General features: G+C 39.1%; 1 protein-coding gene across 2 annotated transcripts; it reads left to right on the top strand.

Annotated features, from left to right (window-relative positions):
- The first annotated feature begins 2,910 nt into the window (after positions 1-2,910).
- LOC136449309 (serine/threonine-protein kinase ULK4-like) lies at positions 2,911-20,941 on the top strand. 2 transcript variants are annotated; one of them, XM_066449297.1, is made up of 33 exons: positions 2,911-2,993; positions 3,842-4,030; positions 4,633-4,732; positions 5,141-5,280; positions 5,614-5,785; positions 6,384-6,639; positions 7,140-7,354; positions 7,638-7,704; positions 7,892-8,126; positions 8,730-8,790; positions 9,255-9,436; positions 9,956-10,002; positions 10,128-10,206; positions 10,613-10,804; positions 11,270-11,431; positions 12,001-12,183; positions 12,605-12,732; positions 13,226-13,362; positions 13,920-14,041; positions 14,298-14,354; positions 14,487-14,538; positions 14,884-14,910; positions 16,135-16,229; positions 16,515-16,566; positions 16,791-16,944; positions 17,085-17,177; positions 17,338-17,386; positions 17,689-17,794; positions 18,356-18,522; positions 18,804-18,896; positions 19,176-19,358; positions 19,594-19,682; positions 20,423-20,941. In XM_066449297.1, exons 2-33 carry the CDS (start codon positions 3,893-3,895, stop codon positions 20,490-20,492), a joined length of 3,903 nt encoding a protein of 1,300 aa, XP_066305394.1. In that variant the 5' UTR covers positions 2,911-2,993; positions 3,842-3,892; the 3' UTR covers positions 20,493-20,941. The 2 variants fall into 2 exon arrangements, with proteins under 2 accessions (XP_066305394.1, XP_066305395.1); XM_066449298.1 differs by lacking the exon at positions 14,884-14,910.
- Positions 20,942-21,221: the final 280 nt, after the last annotated feature.

The raw sequence follows: 21,221 nt of genomic DNA, 5'->3' as shown, positions 1-21,221 counted from the left end.
TTCAGCTGATTATAATATGAAGCAGCAACACAGACTCACACACCCAGGAAGTGCATAGTTTTTGGCGATTCCTCAGGATCAAGTATGACACCTAAACTAAGAGGATTTTCAACAAAACTTTAAGGTTCTCTTCAGAATTCTAAAATTCAGTCACAACTGACCAAGAAGACCACCAAGCGGACCGATAAAACCTGGTCTCTGTGGACAGGTGGTCACTATAGACAGGGTTCTTAATGCTTGTGTCAATGGGAAAAATTATCTAGAGGATCACCAAAAGGTGGCCACATTGGCCAGGTGGTTCAAGAAGAGGTGGTCGCTCGTACAGGTTTCACTGTAGCTTCTGTTGCCAAAAAATCACTAACGGTGTGAGTATCACAGTTAACTCACATTGGCAGAATGATGGCAGACTGCAGCACTGACGTCAAAGGGCATTAGGGTGGTTATGCACAAAATGTATAACACGAGATAGTGCAGCATGAGACTTGCATAACGGAGGGACAAACCAGAAATCATCATGCACGAGGTAGAAATGATGCAAAATGTACAATTTTTTTACAGCTTGGACATGTGGTAAGGGATTGCTTTCGTCATTTTGGATGGTGACGTAAAGCCAGTGGCATCAAATTTCTAAACCTCTCCACATAAGAAAACCCAACACACTTATCGAGAAGAGTAGGGGTGACCTGGCGGGCTTGGCTTAAAATAAGAGCCGTATCAAAGCTGCATTGCTCTACTAGATATTTGAAAAAGCATCATGCTTCACCTCAGTTGAGAATGACTCAGGCCTTTCTCCAGGACCCGTCCCACTGTTCCGTGACGGAAATTTACTTACTGTGACAGACAAAAATTTCACCCCGTCCTTAAAAAAAAAATCTGAACTCCATGACATGAAATTGATGAAACTGTGTTTTCCTAAGCTTAAAATGACAGATTTAACAACAAAAATTAACAACATGACCTCCCAAACAATGAGTGAAAAATTAAAAGCTTAAGAAAGCCCTAGGATAACTGCTTTACCTTTAGCCTGACAACTTTAACAGCTGGACTACTTTATATGCGAGTCCCATAAACATACAGAAGAGTCAGACGCATTAACCTAGTGATACCATCTCAGTTTTACATAGCACGGCTTTCAAAGCTATGCACGGCCTTTTCTGATTCTGTCTTCCACCTTTATCTGATCAATCTCATCTTCTAATGAGTTACTAGGGCTTAAAGTGGATACAGTAATAGGATGAGAGTTTGCGAGTGGATTGGAGTGTAGCTATAGAGTATTGGGGAATGTAAGATGGCATTTCCAGGAGAATCCTTAGCAAAAATCATATTGCAGACCGTACAAAACAATTTTCTTCCAACTACGCACAGGTTTTCTGATAGCTATAATCGTTTTCTGATTGCTAGCAGATTTGATTGCTGGCTTATCAGAAGACTGTGCGTAGACGAAAAAATGTCCGCCAGGGTATGCAATGGAAGCTAGAGAATCCTCAACAGTCATCCTATAAGCCATGTATTTATCTGCTTTAGAGGATTTAAGGTTTTAGAATACATGTAGGTTACTCTTACATTATACCATAGTACTCTTAGCATTTCCTGAAGACGCTTTGCAATCTATCAACCAACCAACCAACCAACCAACCAACCAACCAACCAATCTGTCAATCAATTAGTTTATCAACCAATCAATATTTTCAAACTGTGAAAATTAATCATAACATAAACAGTAAAACTAATAATTAACATTGCCAACAGCTAACGCTTTGTCTAAGGAAAAGAACATATTTGCTTGAGTTTGTTTATCAACCACAATGGTTGTTTATTGTTTTCCCTGGCACAGTGTAAACAAATTAAGTTACTACTGTAAAAGATCTAATTTTTGTTACTCTTCTCTTTTGGGATAAAAATTGAGGTTGGAAAAGAATAAAAAATTTCGTGGTAACTATTACTAATAACATTGGAAAAATCAAAAGTATTTAGACTCTTGGTATGAAATTGTAATTAGATTTGATAGTAATACCAGTCCCATGAGCAAAATATGCCCCCTTAATTTTGGCTTCTCGCCAGAGTTCAAATCCCAACAGCCATATATATATATAAAAGATTTATGTGTGAACTGATACTGTACCACGTATGGTATGACTGTTGGTATACATGTTTGGGCTAAACATGCGACTACCAAACGTCCCAGTTTATAGTCATAAGCAATCAATTTCTCGATAATTTAATTAAGGGCGGCAGATGGTAATGATGACGACACATCGTGGTATTATCTAATAAACAACAACAAGGGGTGTGATCGTTAACATTTATCGGCTTATTTGGGTTAGTATACACAGGACCTAAGGTTGTATTTCCTGTTCCCAATTCAGAAAGCGAAAGGACAGGCCATACCGCCCTTTTCCAACAAAGGCACCGGCAACCACACCACACTAGCGGTCACACGAAGTACGAAGTAGCGGTCACCTTTTCTTCACATTTTCTTGAATTTCTCCGCAAATATAACACCGATCGACTAGAAATTTGGGTAAATCATGCCCCTAGATATGATTTTACCATAACAGGTTTACTCACTTGTTTCTTGGCTTGGTTTCTGAAGTTTTCGTCAAGTTTCTGGCCCCAAAAATGCCGACTTCCGTCCGCGGGACGTCCACCATGTTCAGCTGCTCGGTCAGGTGACCTCATCTGACATCACTTGGACTAGTTCCAAGTCCAGGGGAGCCGCAATATTTTAGAACTAAAAATCATATCAATAGCATTATGCTAGAAATATCATAGGTCAATAGCTTATTATTATATATGTTTAGATAGTAATTATTGGTTTATTTTGTTTATATCTTGTACATTTTATCTGCAAATAAGTATCTGAAATATGTTACCCCCTTCAGCACGTTGTAGGTTAGAATCGTCTAAATTGCTTTTTTCAGGCGGCCATTTTGAATGTTTCTGTTGATAGGTGACTTCCTATCGTCTGCAGCGATTTTTCCCTCAAAATACAAGTAGGTGATATTCTTTCAGTGGTTTCTGCTATATAAGTCGATTACAGATGTTATTTCTAAACTCTAGATACTTAAAGGTTCTTTGCAACGCCGTTTTAAAGAAAAATCTGAGAGGAGTTTGTGTTGGGGAGGGGGGCACTGTTGTTTTGATGGAACAGGTGTCTTATGGATAACAGGTGTTCAAAGTGTACCGTTAGCTCTTGTAAGAGAAAAACTTGTAGTTTATGAAAATTAAAAAAATTGGAGATGATGTTCTAGCTGTGTTTTCTTTTTATGCCTTTTGTTTAATTACATTTGTGAATATGATAGTCACAAAAAGTGGTCAGGTCATTTTTTGTTGTTGAAAGAATTCATTTTCCCGCTCTATCCACTACACTGGTCTTTGCATTGTAGTATTTGAAATAAGACATGTGGTAATGTGTGATAACATCATATGAATAAAGATGTCATTATCTTAATATCATATTTTCTTGCAGATTGATGAAAATAAAATTCAAATGAAATAGTTTTGCATAAGCAGTTATTCCTTGACTAGACTACACATGCCAAAACCTTTTGAAAAAAATGTTTGGCTTAGGTCGACTGTTGACAGGATGTTTCTGTCCATAAGATTTTTTTGTTTGCACTTTACCCATGCCCTTTTGACAAATTTTCCTTGGCTACATCTTCTTTTGCATCTTCAATATGAGGTGATCATGAAGCATTATGCTTTTACAAATTTCAAGTACCGTCGCTTGTGGTGCAATGTGGCTTACTAGTAAGTTTTTCTTACATGTACCTTATTACTGACATCATAAATCCCATCCTTCTTCACATCCTTGCACATATTTATTCTTTTCTGTTTTCAGGATGTCAGCAACATGTTCCTGAAAGGTTTGCTATAAGAACGTTACCATCACATGGAGAACTTTGTGCTGTATGATGAGGTAGGGCGTGGCACCAAGTCTGTGGTGTACAAGGGGAGGAGGAAGGGCACCATCAACTTCCTGGCCATTCACTGTGTGGACAAGAGCAAGAGGGCAGAGGTCACCAATCATGTGAGTGAATCTTTGTGTTGAACGGTGCAGTGGTATGTCCTACTTAGGTGCTCGTGTGTCGCCTGACACAAGTCAAAGCAGGCTAGGTTGCAATTGGCTGCCATTGCACGCGCATATTTCCAGCTCCTATGGAGTTTTTAGTTCATTATTGTTATTCATCTGAAGTACAGCCAGTAGATACCCATTGGAATAATGAGGTTGTTGTAATGCCTTTTAACATGCTTGAGGCACCTCCCCGATCATGGAACCCCCATTTTACGTCCCTTCCGAAATACGAATGCAGCTCAAACCAGGATACCCTTCCCCGGAGTTGAAACTGGGGTCTCCCAGTTACCATCTAATTGGAACCAGGAGTTCAATTGAACTATAGGGACATCCATAATTATACCTGGGCATTGTATCCTGCACTCTCTGTCAGTCGATCTGAAAAGACAATGATCTGTTGTTAACTGTGTATAGATGTACTATTCATCGGTCAAGATCATTTACAAAATCTACAAATGTATGCAGTTGCTTGAGTAACTTTCGTCTTGCTTGTCTTGATACCTGGATGTCTAATCTTCATTGATGTAAGACAGAAATGTGTTGATTTTTCCTGACAGGTTCGTCTGACCCATGAGATTGACCACGCCAACATTGTCCGGTTCCATGAGTGGTATGAGACCAGCAACCACCTGTGGCTGGTAGTGGAGCTCTGTACAGGTGGGTCACTAGGGATGTTTTCCGGTACAGTACCGCAAAAATCACTTAGGCACAGGTCCAAAATACTGGAACATCAATGTACCGGTACTGTACATGAATAGACATACAGTCTATAACTTGTTGACTTATTCTTTTACTAAAAACGTGTTATTCCAACCACAAATATGAAAATTTAGTACAGTACATATACTCAAAAGTTACAGACCTGTACCTAAACCTCTGTACTGGTACCTCAACCTGATTTTATGATTAGGTACGCAGCACTAGTGTAGCCAGATAAAAGTATTAAAAAATTCAACACCCATGTGCTTACAAGTGTATGTTGCAAAAAAGTATAAGTGTTATAGATGAATGATTCTTTAAGTTCATTTGCATCAAAAGACTTTTTCATTGCCTTGTCTTTTCCAGGTGGTTCGCTGGAAACACTGCTCGCTCAGGATGGCAGTCTTCCAGAGGATGTCATCAGGCAGTTTGGGGTGGAGGTCATCAGAGGACTGCACCATATCCATGAAATGGGGGTGTTGTTCTGTGACCTCAACCCTCGTAAGGTATGCACATCTCTAACCTTCTATACCAATACCTTTCAAATTGATCTTGACCTCTATCTTTTTTAGAAAAGTTGATGAACTGTCCCAGTCATCTCCAACAATAAACTGGTTCACCATTTAAAATGCACATGCACAGTGTGATCGATATAGTGGGAAATATGTCAAAGTTGAAAGTTGAGACATAAACAGGTCGGGACATGATATCAAGCATGGTCTAGACAAGAACTATTTACAAATTAGAGGCCTTCACCTTTGACCTTGCGCATGTGCACTTCAAGCCATGAACCTGCATATTGAGGTTGATTGATTGACATGATTGAATGATTGACATAGATCCTGCTGGATGGACCAGGTGTGTTGAAGCTGAGTAACTTCAGCCTGGCTCGTGTGGAAGAGGAAGACTTGGAGGAGTTTTTCCGGCAGACATCAGCAGAGTATGAACAGTCAGACACAGACCATGGCGACGGCTCAGGCGACTCTGCTCCCAAGAAAAGAAGAACCCTGGGTAATTCTCAATGACTTTTTAATCATGTATGTTCACACTCTATTTGTAGGTAACAAGGTGGTCTGGTGGGTTGTTGACTTAGTAACCACAAGTTAGAATCTGAAGGTTCTGGGTTCAAATCCCTAGTTAGGCCCCAAAGTTAGGCCCCTGGGACACCTATTTCCTCACTCGACTCGAAATGAGTACCTAGATTTGGTTAGGGACAGCCTCTTGGATGGTATGTAAAGTCGGAGGTCCCATGTTTGAGGAGAGCCACACCTTGAGCATGTTAAAGATCCCACCATACCCATCGAAAAAGAGTAGGGGTCCATCCCGGTGTGAGTAGATAAAAACTTACTTGTCTGTTTGTCTTATGCAGCTTGTACTTGCTGTAAAAAACTGAATGCTAAACGCACCTAAATACTTTATATTGCTTCTGTGACAAACAGACAAGAGCTTAAAATACCAGAAAAAAATATGCAATTTGATAAGCTAAAAGAAAGCCGACTTGGCAGTATAGAAGTGACACATTACAGAAACTACTAAAAGCCATTTTTCCAGTTAGCACAGTGCAATGTTCTTCCATTAAACAAATTCCGATGACGTCATTTCTCCTCAGGTTCTCCAGTTTACATGGCTCCAGAAATCCTCCAGGGAGACGGGCACTCCATGCAGAGCGACCTTTGGTCTCTCGGCTGTCTCCTCTACGAGCTCTTCACGGGGAATCCGCCATTTTTCGCCGACAACTTCACTGAACTCGCTGATCAGATTCTTAACAAGGACTTCCCCACCCCGCGTGTGCGTGGCATCATCAGACCCTCCCCTGACTTTCTCACTTTGTTGATTGGACTGCTGAATAAGGAGCCTAAAGAAAGGTTTATTTTCCTTCTTGTTCTTTGAATATTTTCTGTATATTTTGTTACAATGTTGTACATGTATGCGTATTCTTACTTGTTTGACAGAGACCATATACATGTAGCTAGTTTTACATGTTCATTCAAATTTGTTTACAGAAAAACATTAGTTACAACTAAGTAATAAATTACTAACAGAAACATTGAATGCTTTTCTGTGCTTATAGTTAACATTCACGTAATGTATGTACCTGCTACAATAGTCGCGCAATAAAGTTCTATGTATATAGATAAGATCAAAAGTACTGGTTTGGAGAAGCTAAAATGTAAAAGGCATTATGTTACATCTTTGAAAACTTTCTGTGCCACAATTTTGTATTTTGCACTGTAGGTTTGTAATGATAATACAAAGTCAAGTACATTGCATATCATTAAAGCGCTACCAAAAACCAGCTTAATACCATCTATATTACAACGCAGTATCAAATCCAATCAAAAGAAATTTTGTTTGTCACTTCCAGGCTAGACTGGGAGGCCCTACTATCTCACCCCTTCTGGCAGGGGGCGTTCCTAAGAGGAACAGACGGCGCAGACGAGAAGGACGGGGAGAAGGAAGATGAGACGGAGACCTCTGAAGAAGGGTCCCTCCAACGACACAGGAACATCATGTTGTCTCCTCTGGGCAAGAGTGAAGAAGGCTCTCCCAGGAAGAGCATGATAGCTTCCTTAAAACTGGGTAAGACATACATTCAGTAGCATGTACTTGCACAGTCAAACTCGTACTGCAAGTACCACCTGGCCAATGTCACCACAAAAAGGTGGTGGGTCAAATTTTTGACTGACCAATCACTCAGATAACATTGTCATCAATTATGACAAAGACTTACGTAGGACAGTCCAAAATTTGATGTGCCAACTTTTTGTGTTCTAGCTCTATACAACTAGTCAAAAGCTTTTGATATCTATGTCCTGTTTAAATTGTTCTAACTCAAATTCTACATTTTTTTAAAATCTTGCAGATGACACAGGAGAGCTGCTTGTTCCTCAGAATGCCCCAGACGCAAAGGAAGGAGTGTTTACCTTAAGGTACCTCAAACTTCACGTCCTACTGCATCCAACCACTTTTGATAAGAATGACAGGAAGTCCAAAGGTCAGAGTGACAGGAAAAAGAGTTCAGAGTTGGTAGAACTAGTCATTCATCATTTATATTGAACCCTTCATCAGACTGAGTACAATGTTTTTAGGAAAAGTTCTATGAATACTTTATTACAGTTCTACTCACAAGTCTGCCATGATTGACCAAGAGGCCCAGGAGAAGTTGGCTGCCACCGCACGACCCCAGACGCCAAAAGACGCCAAGAATAAGAACAAGGGTAGAGAGTCTTCCGCGTCCAACACGACACGGTCTACGCGTAAGGCTAGCGAGTGTGAGGATAACGAAGAGGTTTTGGAGCTGGCCTATCACGACTCAGACTGGACTGTAACTCCTATAGTGGACAATCCAAAGGTACCAATTGCTGTCTTTTGAATACATGATTGTACTTTTGAAGTTTTAGTTGCACATGCAATTTTCTTTCCAATAAGCTCTCTTTGTTCTTATCTATATTAAGATAATTAATATATATACTGGAATGCAAATAATCTAAACAGTCATGCAACCGAAAACATTAAAACTCACACCGCACTTCTTCTTCTTTTATCATCCTAATTGAGGTGTCGGAGCATGATGCTTTTCCAAGTAGCTGGTAGTTGTACGGCTGTTTTCTATGGGTGATATACCCGAAATAAAGAAATTCAGTTCAATTCAGTAGTGCAATGCGGCTTCGCTATGGCTCAAGTTTTTAGCCAGAAGCACACCGGGTCACCCCTTCTCTTCTCAACAAGTGTCTTGGGTTCTTTTACATGCAGAGGTTTGACTCCTGAAGCTCCCTCATACATGTGGCCGCTGACTTTACATCACCATCCAAAATGACAAATGCAATTCCTTAAAACATGTCCAAGCTGGGGCCACACATGAGGTATTTTGATTGATGAAATGTACATGTAATCATGTATGGATTAGCATTGCTGAAACTGACAGTATTGATTGCTAATTGTTTTTCTACTCTAGATCCAGAAACCTGCACCATTGAAATGGGAAAGTAAGGGCCTTCCTGTCCCTGCTCACTCAGGTAAACCGTCGCTTCAATCTCATTTGTTCATTCATTGAGCTTCTCACCAAATCATGCTTTACAATTTGAATGTCATTACTAGTCCTATGATAGCTTCTACAGTTGTACTTAACTTAGGCCATGTCAGTTGGTTCTCTGACATTTTAAATCATATGGAAAGTGGACATCACGAAAGCAGAGGATAGGGAAGAAATTTTGACTGTATTCTATACAAACTGAGTGCACCAAGGCATATAGCTAGGCCAGGCTTTGTTTTTATATGTTTTTCCAATGAAGCATATCTTTTATTAATTTGAGAACCAAAAGATTAAATTGATTTAGCTTTATCTAACTTTTTTTTTAATTTCAGATTTCTTCCTTATCATAAATTTAACAAGATGCAAAAAGAAGCTATTGTCTTTAAAGAGTCTTTTTTCTTCAGTAAGCCATCTAAGAATGAGTCTACAATGATTTTATTGCTACAGCTGACAAACTGATGAAGATGAAAACCGTTGAGGCCCGTGCCCACCTGTTGGCCTGCCTGGACTACATCAAGGCACCTGACAAGGGTGCAGTTGGGCACAAGGCAAAACTACAGCTGCTCAACTACCTCACAGCCATCGCCTCTAAAGATGGAGTGGCCAACATGGTCATCAAGATGAACATGGTAAGACTGTGTGCTTGCCTCTGTGTACCCAGGTTTTGTTTTTGGTGTGTCTTGATTGCTTTATGAAGGTTAGACATCCAGGTAAACAAATAGTTCAAACTCTACAACTTGATAAGATTCAGAGATTTATTCCCGGATATTTTGATTGTGTCTTGATGTTTGTGTTCATTGTTATTTGAATAAGATGTTAGTAAAGTGGCTGGAAGTGAGTACTAGGATGAAGGTGTCAATGCAAAGGTCATAGTTTTGTGGGAGTGGCGGGAAATAGAGTTCAGAGGTGGTTGTTGATTTATCAACCTGAGCTCAAACAGCTGACAGACATTCCAGGTCATGGGGTCAATATTCTATATGAATTCACAGGGATGTATTGTTTTGAGGGGTGTGTGTTTTTCTTCAACTTTTTTCTTGTCTTCTTCTCTAAAAGAGACAAAATTTTATTGATGACTCCAATGCAGCTTTATACAAAATTTAATGTTTGAATGGTTTTTTTTTAAATGTCCTGTTTTTTCTAATCCACAGCTGACCAGTCTTGCTCAACTGATGAAGACGACAACTTCACTTGATCTGTAAGAATTTTATCGCCTTTTCTTACTTTCCATATGTAACACATTTGTTTGATACATTCTGCAAACATTCTCAACCTTTGTCCACCACATCTTTACTTAACATTTGCAAATTCTTTTCCCAATAGTCGACAGAAGCTAGCCAGGCTGATAGGAGTTGCAGCCAACCATTCCACTGTAGTTCATGATGATGCACAGCTTTCTGAGGTACACAATGGGCAATAATACATGTATACCTACATTGCACATTTTTCTATGTATCATGCTAAATAAACTTTAATTTGTAAAAGCCATCTGTAAAATATACATTCTCCATCAAGCCTAGTAAAGTGCATAACAGTAACCACACTTACTGTAAAACACTCAGATTTATTCAAGGCATAATGATGTCGTAAAGGTTGTCAGAAGTCTTTTTTTTAAGGGTATTGGTGGGAATTTCTAGCTTCTAATGTAATATTTTGTCAGATTTATAAGGAGTTTGCAACATTAGAATTATTGGAAACCTTAAAATTTTAAGTAATAATGTTGGGATTTCTTTGTTTCTGGCGTAGTACTTAATAGTATTTTGTAATTCCTTAGCAGTTCTGAAATCTGTCTTCACTCCTTTCTTCAGATCTTCACAGCCCTTGCCGAGGTGATAAGAGACAACTTCCGTAACGGCCGTCTGAAACAGAGCCTGCTGCCTGCACTGGGGGAGCTCATGTTCCTGGTGTCGTCCCTGGAGGAACAGAAAGGGGGCGCTGTTGAGAGCTGGGCCATCTCTCCCCTGTGCTTCACTCTTGTCATGCGATGTCTGCGAGAAGGGGTACTGTGTCATGCTTTTGTGGTCCTAGACTTTGTTCTGTGTACAATTCAACTGATATGTATATATTAGAATGTATTGAATATATGGTATTAGATATATGAATTACATAATGGTAGAGATTGCAATCTGGCGGAATCGATTTTGAATTGAGTCAGTAAATTTAAAGATATTCCAACAAAAAAACAAATTTTCAATTTCAATTCATTCCACTTTAGATCAATGGATTGTCTTAAAATTTAGGATTTTCCGAATGGAAGACCACACATTTCAAGCATTCCTACAAATGTAAGACATTCTTACCATCCTGATCATGATAACTGTCAACAGTGACTCCAATCGCAATCTTACTGGTAGAATTGGCAATTCTGCCAGATGTATATGCCCTGACATATACAATTGTATCTACAGCATTTGGTCGCCTCCTATCCCTTAAAATCATTCTTGTGTCCCCAATTATATTTATAGGAGGACGCAGTAGTTCACCATATTGCAGCTAAGATCATTGAAAACATGGCGACCACGTCCGGCGCCCACAGGGAGAGGTTCTTGACCCCCGAGATCGGCCCCATGCTGTGGTACCTGTTCACGCACTCGACGGTCGACGCTCTCAGAATCACAGCTGTATCTGTAAGTCAACAAATTTTAGTTTTAAAATCATCTTACATGGAGTAACCATTCTAAAACAACCCCATATATTTGGCTACACCTCAAGGGTGAAGCCAGCACAACTTTTCTTACAGCCTGATGCTTACAAAAAAAACGGATGATTGACATTTAAAGTTGATTTTAAGACAACTCCAGATTTTTGGTGACACCTCAGGGGTGAGGCTCATAAAAACATTTTCAATGGTTGTTTTGGGTGTAGCATTAGTGACTTGATCGACCAGATGATTTTCATGAAAAGTTAGCAATATACAGTTGATTTAGGAGCCCATAAAAGAGTAGTTGTTGAAGAGGAATCCATGATTTATTTGTAAAGGAGACAGTAGAGGCATCCTCATTAGATGCCTTTTAACAATGCCTATACTAGATAGACTTAGATGTGCAAAGTTAGGCATAACAGGACATTCATTGTACACTAATTTTAAACAGGTGCTGCCTTGCACCTAAGAAGCTGGTGTGTTATACGGAAGGGCAATTATCTCAGCCATACAATACAGACATCTGAAATTTCTAACTTGCTTTTTTTCATCTAGGCTATGTGCAGGTTGAGCAAGCATTCCGCCGCAGTGTTTCAGACTGTGATAGACAAGGTGGGGCTGCCCCATGTGCTGGAGTCCCTGGTGCTGGGGATCTCCCGTGTACAACAGTCTGTAGTCACCATGTTCATCACCATGCTGGCTTCAGGGGGGCATCTACAGAGGCTGGTGCAGGACAAGGTATTACAAAAAAAACTGATGAAGTGTAATTTGTTGTTACTTCATTTTTAACATCTTTAGGATGATGCAAACTTATGTACAGCACTATGCCCTTTCTCATGGAGCTAGAAGATTGATGAACCATAAACATTTTTACAATGTGAATTGAAAAGACAAAACATGTTAGGACAGCTAAAATCTTTTATTCCTGTATTCAAGAAGTACCAAAACTGAATGCAGATGCTAGTGTGGTAACATACATTTTGTAGTATCACTACAACAGTTACTACACTCTGTCTGGCTTTAAGCATTTAGAACAAGCCACAAAGTATATCACCAACAAATCAACCATCACAAAACTGACATCTTTTTGAAGCAGGTAAAATCTGAGACAAGAAGCATAGGATACAATAATTACTTTGTTTGCCTTGCCTTTTTCCAGGATTTTGTGCAAAAGCTGATGAGGCTGTTGGAGAGTCCGTCCCTGATTATCCGAGCCAAGGCTTTCCTGGCCATCCATGAAGTCATCAAGAACAACAGGGAAATGTTACTCACCTGCTGTCAGGCAAGGTAGGGAATGGCTGATATGAATGATAACATTAAAGAACATTTTACAGTTTATTCAACATATTGGTATAGCTTTTCTTTAGCAATGGTTGCCATAAAAATACGCCAGGCACTTTCAAGGGTCAGAAAATTAACACTATTCTGCTGCTGGTAACTTTCACCAAGTTTGGACATGTGTCACACAAGTTATGCTGCTTTAGTTTCAATTTTGGACATATTTGCCTGACTTGTATAAATATGCATAAATAGCCCTAGAACCATGATGTCTCACTGGGATCATAGAATATCATACCTAAAAATGATCGAGAGACACTATCATTCTAATGAAGTATGATACTGGACTAATCATGTACAGGGTGAGCTACAGAACGATTTTGTAGGTTTCTCCTCCTAGACTACATGCTGCAAACTTAAGTAGTCTTTCAGATGAGAAAGTTTTTAAGTATGTTATGCAGATATTGATATGTAACCCTGACGAGTTTGTTGATTTCCCCAGACTTGTGATGTACATCGAGCGAGACATGAGGAGAACCATCCCAGCTAAATCTGACCAGCAGGAAGACATGGAGTACATGATGAGATGTCTGGACCTGCTCAATGGGTTATTTGTGGCAGAGTTACCTCAAGTTATGGGTGAGGCAAAAGTGCTAATTTCTCTATTCTCTTAATGATTCTCTAAGTGTTTAAATGTCTCAACTTCCAAAAGTTAGGTGTGACAGGTCGTTCGGTATAGTATTACCAGCTGCTTCCGTGCTGAATGCCTGCAAAGCTGGTGTATTACGCCGAAGGGCATTATACCAATTATACAGATGATACAGATGTTGATGTAGCATTCGTTTACATTGTAATTCATCAAAATATGAAAGACCTCAAGATTTGTAAACCAAATTATTGGTGAAAGTCTTTATTTGCATACTGGTAGAGTGTATTTTTTCACTGTATAATTCTATATTTGTTAACGGTAACTTGATTTTAGCTACTTTAACTAGTCGACCGCTGAAAAGTCATTATTACAAGTATTTAATTACTAACATTTCAGACACTGATGTTTCTTCACGCTGTTAAAATTTAATGCTGTGGACTGCTCCCTTTCCCCCAACTGCTAAAAGTACCAATCGCAATATTAAACGGATATACAGCAACATGGGAATTTCAAAGGTTAACAGTCTTATCATTATGTTCCCCACCAGGTGAGGCGATTTCGAGCCTTGAAGCGATATCAGGCAGAAAGCACCCGTCGTCCACCCAGGCCAAACAGCTGAAGCTACACGTACCACTGCTGCCTGTCATGCTGCACCTGGCAACTAGTCAAGTATGGACGAGCATTTCCTCTATTTTGAAGAATTTCTTATTTGAAAGAAATATATTATGTATTACTAATTGTTTCGCTAGATTTCATTTCGCATGAGGAGTTCTGGGGCTCCTCCATCCATGTGCAAGCACGTCCAACCCCCATATGATGGGGAACAAAAGACGTAAAATTGGATAGAGAGAGAAAGAGAGAGAGAGAGAGATTGTGAAAGCTGACACATGTTTCACAGTTACTTACCAGTATAATATATTTTCAGGTTTTCCGTCCAAAGATAGTGACTGAACAGTTCATGTCTGGCATTGGAACACTTCTGGTGAGTTTTATCAACATAATACAATGAATCTTACTTCTTGTGGCATAGATTATACTCTCCCTTTCATTTGACAATGTCACATTTTCAAAGGTATCTCTTCCATACTTAACACTTGTTTTCCCACCCATCCAGACACATCTTCAAGGACTGGACTCGGGAACCACCAGTATTGAATCTGCTCTTGGTAAGAAATTGTGCGAGTTGTTACACAATTAAAGAAGAAGTCTGGAAGAAAATGTTCTATGATAAATCTCTCAATAAATGTTTTTTTTTGTGTAAGTTGTTAAAAGCATAGTAAAGAGTTTTATACCACTGTGATGTTGATACATGTTATGTACTGATATTCTATAAGAATAGAACAATTTTGACAAAATTTTGGCATGTCTTATACATAAGATAATTTTGCAGTAACCAGTCACAGCCTTTCATCACTATTAGTAAATGTCCCAAAGTAAATGTCGATGTGAAGCACCCCACACATGTATGTCTAACTCACTAAACTGTTCCATACTCTGTTGTTTGTTTCCAGATCAAGACGCGAACGTTGGCTTACAAAGTATAAAGCCCATTTCTGTCTCTAACTGCACTGTCTATAGCTGTAGTATAGTAGCAGCACTCCCTTGATTTGCAAAGCTTTTAAACCCCAATTACACTGGGATTTCTTGTGTGTTGTCGTTAAAATAAACACAGATATAAGAGGAATAATTAAAGCAGCGTAAAGAAAGAGCCATATCTTTGAATGGTTGACTTTTACGTATAGAATACTATTACGTATAGAATACTATGACTAAATGAGTGCTCTTTTGGAAAAGTTTTTCTTGATATGCTTTGAATGTAAATCATTTGCAAACACAGTTATATACATATACATATACATATACGTAGGTTGTGATGTGCCCAGTGTAAATGGGGTTTCATAGAAACAATCAGATCCTCTCTTTGTCCAAATGGTCAATTCAACCTGCTGTGCATTCTCTTGCATCTTGCATGATCTTGAAATAACCTCACTAATAATTCTTCTAACCAGCCCCATGATGTAATTCCCACTTCCCACAATCTATGATGTAGACCAAAATAAACTGCTACAGAAAATGTAGTGCATAATTCTATTAGCTTTCTGCATGGCCAGAGACAACGACATAGTTTAAGTCACTAAAACTGATATGATGTTAATGACATGAAACATGTACATGTACATGTTAAGAGTACGTTATTTACCTGAGCATGTACTTGAATCATTAACAAAGGAATTAACTGCAACATTGACTTTGATCTACTATGTAGCTGTAACCTTGAATTAGGATTATTGATGTTGTATGCTGTGCTTCTTTTGAGTATGTTCACTGTATTTAAACATGGACATAGGGGAGGATTTAAAATGCATTCCTTTTGTAGAACATGTTTTCTTTGTGATTAAGTAGTTTGAGTAATAATAGTTGTAGGGATTTTTTAAATGTTTTTGGTTGTTTTTGTGATTTTTGTTGTTGCTTGCTATGCCTGTACATACCAGGTTGATTGACTGCTTAATCTTTTTATCATAATGTCTTAATGTTGCCAAGTTTAACTTTTTTTTGTTTGTTTATTCGGTTTGTTCAAGTTCAGCTTATAATACATGTGCATTGTAATTGAATGATGAACTCTGATTTTCCCAAGTGTACCTAATCTATCCCAAGCTACTTGTGCATTGACAACTGCTCTTCCAAAGAAAAGATTCTGAAACAATAACTTCTAAGAAACTTGACCCTGGTATTTACTCTAAGGTACCCTCTTGCCCCAACAGGTCCGTCTGCTATGGATGATCTGATGCATGTTGTACTGTCAGTGCTGGAGGCCTTAGCACAGCACCCCGCCATCCTCACACAGTACCACACTGTGGTAAGGATTTACTTCATACGCCAATGTATTTTATAGGGATGCTGTGATAAAACTTTAGTTTGTAGCATACTTCACAATACAGGCTATTGTAGTCTTCTTGAGCACAAATTACCCAAAAGCCAAAACAATGAATCTGCTTTGATATTAAAGCTATAATTGATAATTATGTACAAAAAATGTACCTGTTTTAATTTCGTTAAAGATATACCATAATGATTGTTAGGATCAGACCTAAGTTATGATCAGAAGACAAGTACAGTCTAACAATTTAACCTTTTCTTGCAGGTTGTCCAGAAAATTTTGCCTCCATTGGCTGCCCTGGTCAGCAGTGAAAATGGTAAGTTTGAGTCATTTTTACCTGCACAGTCCTGGGTTTTGAGTGGTGCAGTCATGCACTTGCAGATGGAAAGTGCCTTTTCTGGGGAATAGCTAAATGCAGTTTGTAATTGCCAAAGAGGATCTGGTTACAATCATATTTTCACAAGATTAATTATTAACGATAATTAGACACCCTTTTCAAGAGCTATGACATGATGATTATCAAAAGATTCATGTTTCCAGCCAACACCCGAGCCCTGTGTCTACGGATGCTCTCCGAGATCGCCTCCCTCTATCTCATCAATGATGAGTTCTATGACATGGCCACTATCTCAGACCAGACCACAGCAAACAACAGTCAACTCAATCTCATTGTGGTGAAAATGCTGTTTCCACAGTAAGTACAGTTATACCACTTTGTAAACTTTAAATTTGGCATTTTGTTGCAAAGAATACTTTGTCTCAAAAAGATACTAAACCATAAGTAGGCCTTTAATCTTTTCTAAAAGTTATTTTTTGTTTTGTCAATGATTCTAGGTATGAGCAGCTCCTTTTGGAACCAGACCCTTTGCCATGCTATGCACTGAAGCTGTTGCAGGCCTTGTTGGAAAGGAGTCCTGTGTTCGTCAGGTAAGCTTACAACGTTCTGTAAATTTTTTAAGTTTTGTAGTCTGAAATCTTAAAGGATTTGGAAAATGCATGTATGAACATCATTTGTTTAAAAGTTTTGATATATTTCCGAATCTGTGTCTTGATCTTTTAAGAGCTGAGCATGTCTTTTTGTCCACAGAAATCTTGAAGAAATGGGCTTGGTCCATGTTCTCTTCCAAGTGATAATGGTGAGAGTATCTTTCAAATCATCTTTGATGTACATAATATATTGTCTCAAATAAGTCGGTTCACTGTTTAAGCTGCTCAAGGTCAAAGGTGAAGGCCCCTAACTTGTAAACAGTTTTTGCCTCGACCATGCTTGATACCGTGTCCAGACAAGTTTAGAATTTGCTTGATATTTCAAATGTACATTTAAAAATTATAATAATTATGATGTCAGTAATTTGCTTTACATACATATAGAAAAGGATGTAAAGTTGCGTGTATGTGATATACTAAACATAAGTTTTATTTTATATGGCAACCTTAGGAACACCAGGACAATGCAACCAGCAGTACCATGCAAAGCCTGATGGGAATCTTGAACTGTATTGTGGGATACAAGGACGCCAACATGCAGACCCTATATGACCTAGGTATACTACTAGTGCAGGAAATAATTTCAAAGTATTGTTAATTTTGCAACATGATTTGAAACAGGACAGGAAGATGTTGCTTTTTTCAATCTTTGTAAAGTGTATAATGCATTGTGGTATGTTCTGAGTTGTTGATTTTTCTATCAAAACTCTTCAGTTTTTGGTCCTTTTCTCAATGTGACATTCTCTGTTTGATAACAAAATTCTTTGAATACAACCAAGTGTTTTATTCACACCGACATTGCAGTGACCGTCTGTCACCTTCTTCAAGTTTTGAAGAATTGCCCTGAGGAAGGTGACAAATGGTCACCAAAACATCGGTGTTGAAACGCACAAAGCGAGTAGTACAGTCTCCTTGCTTCCAGGAGTCGAACTCAGGCCCGCCAGCACACAAACCCAATGTCTGGACCAGTTACATTGGTCAGTAATAATATAACTGGCGCTTGAACCACTGACTGCAACACTGTGAATAAAACACTTGGTTGTGTACATAGAGTGTTGTTATCCAGTGGCTTACCAACCTGCTGAAACTATAATTCATGCTTGCATGTTACCATTCAGGTCTAGTGGACCAGCTGATAGCCATGTTACTAGAGGTGACCAGTCAGTGTATGGAGTCTGAGGAGAAAGGAGATGTGAAGGCCCCCATCGCCTCTCTGCTGTCCCTGCTAGACACACTCCACTGCCTGCTCAAATACATCACAAACCTGATTAGACAGGCACTACAGGTGAGTACACTGGGCAAGTGTTCCTAACCTTGATTAGTCTTTAGAGCTGTAATTTCTTATAGTACATGTATGATTTTTTTCAGGACTTTCTCATAATAACGAATTGATGAATGACTTTACTTGTGTGTACATTATATTTAGTCAACATTGAGAATGCCTTATGTCATTGGATTGATTGCATGAAAAGGATACATGTAGTCTATATGTGGTGGGGTTTCCCTTGAGAATTCATGTACCATGTAATATTTGATGTATGTAACTTACATGTTATGTTGTTCCAGGGTCAGAAGACGGGAGAACAGACCCAGGCAGCAGAGAAACTACTGGTGGTGAACAAGCCTTTAGTGGATCTCACCAGCTTACTTATTCAACTGGTAAGGTGTATTCAAGATTGTCTTGTTCTCTTTGTCTTGGCCCTATCCCAGTATATCACATAGCCCTCTAGAATGCAGCCCTGGACACTGAGAGTTACACAGATTACTGACCACTGGATAACCTTTTGTTTTCTCTCTCTGTCTATCATCTTAGCCCCATTTTAGTCTATCACAAGCCCGATAATGCAGATAGGGGCTCCATAGAGCCCTGGGCAATGAGGGCTTGTGTTACAGAGATGACAGTACCACTGGATCACTTTTTTTTTTTTTTGGTCACAGTTGTGTCATGATGATCCAGACATCAAAGACTGGGCGTCGCGCTGCCTGTCCCTGATGGTACAGCTGTACGGAGGGGAGTATGCCGACACATTCAGCCCCGAGTGTGTGGAGTGTTTCGCCGAGGCTCTGAGTTCTGCCGATGCCAGGAGGCAAAAACTGCTGCTCAGAATTATCAAAAGAGTGGTATGGTTGTCTTGAATTTCTTTCTTTGTTTTCAGTTACAGTGTAGTTACTTATGTGACCATCTTTTGCAAGCCCCTTGTGTGGTCACTATAAACAGGTTTGACATTGGATGTAAGTTTCGAAGGCCCTTTATATATAAATAGCATGATTGCATTCTACTTCTTTTTAATTACAGTTCAATGGTACAGTATTACAGTTCCATGATCTTCTTGAAATTTTGTTTTCTTTTAATCAGATTGTGACAGAGAAGAAGCATGCTGCAGTGTTGAGGGAACAGGGACAGCCTCTGGTGGACGCCATGACAAGTATGGTGAAGGTGGCAAGGTCAGTTTTTTTAATTATTTTATTTTATTTTATTCAGATTTACCACATTTGTGGAAGGATTGACACAACAGGTGACTATCACCTTTTCAAGATGTCCATCCAGACCAGACTGTAAGGTTTGGAACATTGCACACTGGGGCATGCCCCTACTCTTTTTCGAAAGGTGTGGTGGGTTCATTAACATGCGCGGGGTGTGGCTCTCCCCAAACACGGGACCTCCATTTAACCTCCTATCCGAGGGATGTCCCTAACCGAAGCTAGGTACTCATTTACACCTGAGAACTCGGGTTTGAACTCAGGTTCCCTTGTTGGACGGCCAAATGTTCTAGCCGTTACGCCATGCGACGCTACTTCAGTTCTTATATAAAGTCGCTATTTGGTATCAAATTGGATTGCACCCAGTCTGAATAGCAGTGGTATTACTCCAAAACAGTTTTGGTTACGCCTTATTCACAAAACAAGAGTGTATACCAGGTGAAAAAGCCTGTGTGACACTTTCTCTAGCTGTCAGGAGCTCCTCCCCTAACCATGGAAGGGCTGCGAGAAGTGCGATTTAGTCAGGCGACAGACTCAATGTCCCGGTATTAAACAGTACCATATACAATGGACCATCACTAACAACGTATAACCCTAACATGTAGTGTATTCAAGTTGTGTTCAATGATATACAATGTAGAATGTGTATTCAATACAATTATAGGTAGTATCTATATACTCATTACCATTTCCTTCATTTTCAGCTCCCATGCAGACGTAGCTGTGTCATCTTTGGCGGCAGATATACTCAAGACCATTGGTGTCAAGTTATGAACGTTCCTTACATAGTACTCAGTGGCCTTCCAGAGTTGTATAATGTATTTCTGTGGTGTGATATGATGCACTCTTAACTTATGATCAAGGTGAAAACTGTATTGTGTTGAGCTAGGTTTGAATACTTTTATTTTTGATATGATGACTATAATGCTTTGAACAAGGAAGAATGCATTTCAAGTGCACATAAGCTGAGTGTGAACATATGTAGAAATGCTAAGCATGACAATCAAACTTGTTACATTTTGTAAAGAAATTTGATTTACGTGTATATGTATGGACTTCTATGTATGGGGCTGTAATGTAATTATTTGAAATATGCTGGTGTTGTACTGAACTTACATTCCATCAATGTATGTTGCACAAAAAAGTCTCTAAAGGTTGACCGTGTCACAATAATTTTCAAATTATTTCTTTATTTTCATGTGAATAAACCTTTACAATATACTTCCAAGTCCTTTGTGTTCAACTTTTGTATAAAATAAGTGCTTGCTGTTCTTTTCCTATTTAACACTATCCTTTGAGTATAAAGAAAGGAGACCTTCTTGGATATGACTTGCCAGCAAACCATATCTAAGAGATAGACTCTTTTATAATGCGATAGGCTGCTTCATGGATTAGACTGTGCATGTGCTGCAAAATGCATTGTTGATAATATGTCAGAGTTAAGGCTCCTGAGACATGGACATGTATAAAGCAGGGTCTAAACAAGAACTGTTTTCAATATAG

Source organism: Branchiostoma lanceolatum, chromosome 15 (assembly GCF_035083965.1).
Source record: "Branchiostoma lanceolatum isolate klBraLanc5 chromosome 15, klBraLanc5.hap2, whole genome shotgun sequence".
NCBI lineage: Eukaryota > Metazoa > Chordata > Leptocardii > Amphioxiformes > Branchiostomatidae > Branchiostoma > Branchiostoma lanceolatum.
Note: the sequence above shows the minus strand (reverse complement) of the source record. Positions and strands in the feature narration are given on the sequence as shown.